This window comes from the organism of the source record quoted next, unplaced genomic scaffold, assembly GCF_019419815.1.
Source record: "Pyrus x bretschneideri cultivar Hongxiangsu unplaced genomic scaffold, Pyrus_bretschneideri_v1 Contig37, whole genome shotgun sequence".
NCBI lineage: Eukaryota > Viridiplantae > Streptophyta > Magnoliopsida > Rosales > Rosaceae > Pyrus > Pyrus x bretschneideri.
Genome location: NW_025999690.1, coordinates 2,678,506 through 2,683,173, shown reverse-complemented (window position 1 = coordinate 2,683,173; position 4,668 = coordinate 2,678,506). Strand labels below are relative to the sequence as shown.

General features: G+C 43.7%; 1 protein-coding gene across 1 annotated transcript; it reads right to left on the bottom strand.

The window, feature by feature from the left end:
* Positions 1-365: 365 nt before the first annotated feature.
* Positions 366-4,040, bottom strand: LOC125468316 (tyrosine-sulfated glycopeptide receptor 1-like). The gene has a single exon (XM_048563922.1). It carries the CDS (start codon positions 3,729-3,731, stop codon positions 522-524), a length of 3,210 nt encoding a protein of 1,069 aa, XP_048419879.1. The 5' UTR covers positions 3,732-4,040; the 3' UTR covers positions 366-521.
* Between the last annotated feature and the right edge of the window lie 628 nt (positions 4,041-4,668).

Here is a 4,668-nt window from a genome sequence, read left to right as displayed (position 1 = left end):
GTGACATCTGCAATTCTGCATTCCCAAAGATTTATGTAATTCGCACTCCGGATTAACAGAACTAGTGATGTGTGCATCAGCAGCTGTCTCAAAATTGAGAAATGTACACAGAATCTAACAGTAAAAGACTGATTACAAAAAATTTCAATAGACATTTTATTTTTTATATATTACTTTGTTCATCAATGGATAGAATGACTTTATGAAATCAATTGCGATCAATCCAATGTACGGATATCACAATCAGGTTCTTCTGCGCGATTCCTGTTCAGAGAAGGGGTGAAAGTCTAAGACAGAAAGATCGCTGTCGTGCAAAAATTCATATTTTCTGTAATAAAAGAGTTGGAAATGCCAAGCCTCAGAGGTTTAGACAAAACTATAGCTGCCTCATAGATCTTTAAAGCAATATCATTTACACAAGTAATGTGGTGAAATTCTGCAACAATAAACCCAAAATATTTATGAGCAAATATACATATAAATACTTTCTTAACAAGTGTCAAAGGAAAAAAAATAATGTACTAGTCTTTATCTTCATGTTGATGGGATGTCCCTACGTATTTCAGCCAACTGATAACTTCCTTGATCGTAGGTCTCTTAAGAGGGTTCTGGTTAACACACAAGCAAGCAACATCAAGAACCTGCAGCATCTCTTCTTCAAAGCCTTTCCCTCTCAGGAAAGGATCGAAAACTTCCTCCGGTTTGCCTTCTCTCCTCATCTGCTGCACCCAGCCAACCAACTCTCTTGACCCCCTTGGCTTGCATACCTCAAAAGGCCTTTTTCCGGTTAGCAGCTCAAGCATGACAACCCCGAAACTGTACATATCTCCTCTCAAAGTGGCCACCCATGCTTGTCCATACTCTGGAGGAATGTAACCAAGAGTTCCAACAAGCTCAGTTGTAACATGAGTCTGGTACGGAAGAATCAACCGGGACAATCCAAAATCAGCAACATGTGCTTGAAATTTATCATCCAGGAGGATGTTGCTTGACTTGATATCACGATGCACAATGTGCGGCTCACATATTTGGTGCATGTAAGCCAACCCACAGCCTGCTCCTCGCAGAATATCCAGTCGAATTGGCCAATCTAATTGGGAAGGACCATCCACTTTCTCATGTAACCAGTAATCCAGACTTCCATTCTCCATATACGAATACATTAATAGGCGAACGCCATCATGCACACAATAACCTTGCAGGGAAACCAGATTCTCATGTTGGGCAGTGGACAGTGCCTCAACTTCTGCTGTGAATTCCCTTTCCACCAGACCCAAGTCTCCTGAGAGTTTCTTAACAGCTAGCCTGGTCCCATTTGCCAACGTTGCTCTGTAAACCAGACCAAAACCTCCACACCCGATGATGTTTGCTTGACTGAAATTGTCAGTCGCCTTCAAGATTTCAGTTATACTAAGATCCTTGATTTCATTGGTCTTGGTTGGGAACAGTATGACTAAGCTGGTATCCTTGTCAAGCTCAGGAGCAACAGTAGATTGGCTAGACATGGTCTCGAAATCTGTCTTGTCAGTATCTCCTCCGGGAATGATTTTTCTATTAGACAACATCCACACTACTAACAAGACAACAATAAATACAATGCCAAAACAGATCCCGAAGGTGAGCCCAATAAGAAGGTTTCTGTTAGATCTTCGACCAGCAGGTGATAAAGGTTGAGGGCAAGTGATGTGAGCAGTTGGAGGGCCGCATAGTCCAGCATTCCCTTCAAAGCTGGAGTTCATAAAAGTATCAAACTGACCTCCAGATGGCACAAGTCCCTGAAGATCATTGTATGCCACACTGAAGGAAGACAAGAAATGCAGACCTTTGAGAGAAGCAGGGATTTCACCGGATAGATGGTTATTGGAGAGGTCCAATTTCTCTAAGTTGGTCAGGTTAGAAATCTGTTCCGGGATGCAGCCAGTGAAGTTGTTATGACTGAGGTCCAACACATGAATATACTTCAATTGACCAATCTCAATGGGGATACTGCCAGTAAGGCTGTTGTTACCCAAATATATTGCCGGGGGGAGGTTGGACAACTGATTGTACTGCTGATTAGTAGCACTGTTGGGCTTCACAAAGACAGGCAACTCTAGATAACTTCTGTCCACTATATCACTAGCCTCTTTCAATGTCAAAGCTTGCATCCAGCAGAACTCAAGAGGAAATCCTCCTCTAAGGTGGTTATTAGACAAATCTACGTAGAAAAGGTTGTGCAGACTGCCCAACCAACCGGGGATCGAACCGGTTATGAAATTAAACGACAAGTCCAAGACTTCAAGATTTGTAACATTGGCTAGCCAGGTGGGTACTTGACCTGTGAATTGGCAACCCCCGATAGCAAAAACCTGAAGATTTTGGAATCCAACTGGGGCTCCAAGGCTTTTATCATCTGGCAAAGCCTCATTCCAAAAATTCTTCGACAAGACCAGAGTGGTCAGATTCTTGCAACCCTTCAGATTCCTAAAAGCCCCCGCGGCATTTGTCAGGTTGTTGGTAGAGATGGACAGGAAGGACAACGATTCTAACGCAACTATTTCAGGTGATATCTCACCTGTGAGCTGGTTGCTAGCCAATCTAATAGCAGTTAAGGACCTGCAGGAGTAGAGGCTTCGAGGTAACTCACCAATGAAGTTGTTGTTGCCAAGGTCCAGAGTGGCGAGGCGTTGGAGAGTGGAAAAATTGAAGGCAGAGAGCTGTCCATTTAACTTGTTAACCCGCAAATTCAGGGTGGATAGATTTGTGCAGTTGGTGAGGGACGGAGGCAAGGCACCTGTCAAGTTGTTGATGTGGAGGAGCAGATTCTCCAACCTGAAAAGGATACCAATATCCCCAGGGATTTGCCCAAAGAAGTTGTTTGAATAAAGCTCGAGGATCCTGAGATTGGTGAGGTTCATGATGCCATCACTGATGGGTCCAGAGAGACTATTGACAGGCAGAGAGAGCTGTTGGAGTTCAGCAAGCATAAAAATTTCATCAGGGAGAGAACCATTGAGGGCATTGAAGCCTGCCCGAAAAGTTTGGAGCCTCGAACACAATCCGATTCCTGGGGGAATTGGGCGAGTAAATTTATTGAAGGACAAGTCCAAGAAGGTAAGGGAAGTGTGATTCCCGCCATCGCTGACCGGTATTGGTCCCGAAAAGCTGTTGTTGCTGACATTGAAAACGGATACTGAAGGGACGAGGATCGAAGCTGGGATTGTTCCATTGAAGAAGTTGCTGGACAAGTTTATAATCTGCAGGTGGCTGCCTTCATTGGAGGATTGTGGGAAGCGGCCGATGAGACGATTGAAGCTCAAGTCAATGACCTCAAGACTTGGGAGGGAAGAAAGCAAGTCGTCTGGGAGAGAACCCAAGAGGGAATTGTGGGAAAGATTGAGGTGGGTGAGACGGGTGAGGTTGGTGATGGCCGGAGAGACGACACTGGATAAGCCTCTCCTGGGCAGAGAAAGGCGGACGACGCGGCTGTGCTCAACCGGGTCGCAGGTGACTCCATCCCAAAGGCAGCAGTCAGTGGAAGCAGACCAATTCAACGGTGTGTTGAAGGGCAAGGACAAAAGAGCGTCGCGATCGAGCCGGTCGCATGCAGCAGAGGCAGAGCAAGGAAGAATAAGAAGCACGAGAACCCATTGACCCAAAAAGCAGAGAAGACGAAAGGTTGGTGGTGTTGGTATTGCTGGGACCTTCACCTTCTGCTTGTCGTGTTTCATCCGAACAAGAGAAGAAGACATGAAGACTCTTCTCTCTCACTCTCTCTCTCACTCAATCACATCACCATCAATACTATAACCGCAATCTATTGGAATCATAGAAGAAGCAGCAGCGGGAATAGTACCAATCTAGACAAGAAAAAGAAAAAAAGGAAAAATGGGGCACTGCTGTGCTTGTTCTTGTTGTGAAAGCCCGACGAAAACGATGAATTAGAGACGCGACGGAGGAGATGAAGAAGCCACCGCAGCAAATGGGTCTCGAGTCAGGTCAGTCGTGGGTGCCTAACTGAAGATTGGGGTTGGTTGGTCAATTTGGTAAACAATGGATTTGTGGCAATTTGGATATTTCGGACTGTTGGGGGGAGGGAGGGAGAGAGAGGGAGAGAGAGAGAGAGTGTGTGCGCGCGCGCGCGTGTGAAGGTTGAAAACTTGCAACTTGCTGGTTGAGTGGGTAAGAAATTACCGTGTGTTTGTATTTAGCAAAAAGAAAAGTTTTGCTCAGCATCTTAAAATCATGGTTATGCTTGTAACTTTAGAGTTGTGAGTAAAAATACACTTTTTAGTAAATAAGTCAGAAAATGAAACGTGGAAAATTCGAAGTCGGTCGTTTGAATAACTAAGTGAAAAAATGGTATTTCCCATGCGGGAAATCTTCTAGAATTTGGCGATTGACATTTTTTAGTTAAAATTCCAAGGTAAGAGGCGTAATTCTTCGTTCCATACTTTTGGTAACTCTTTTTTAGTTTAAAATTGTCTTAGAAAGTCTTGAGTAGTACAGGCTCTTTCAAATGAGTTTTTTTTTTTTTTTTCTAATTTTTTGTATTGTCAAGTGTATTGATTTAATACCAACAGAAAAATTGAATGATTTTGTTGTTAGATTGTAACTCGTTCCACAAGTAAACTGAGCTCTTAGTCAATAAACCGTGCCACAAAGGGTTTAAAATTTATGTTAAGTTCA

Bases quoted from the DNA above. Each gene is read 5' to 3' on its own strand.
- LOC125468316 (XM_048563922.1), bottom strand. From the start codon at position 3,731: ATGTCTTCTTCTCTTGTTCGGATGAAACACGACAAGCAGAAGGTGAAG.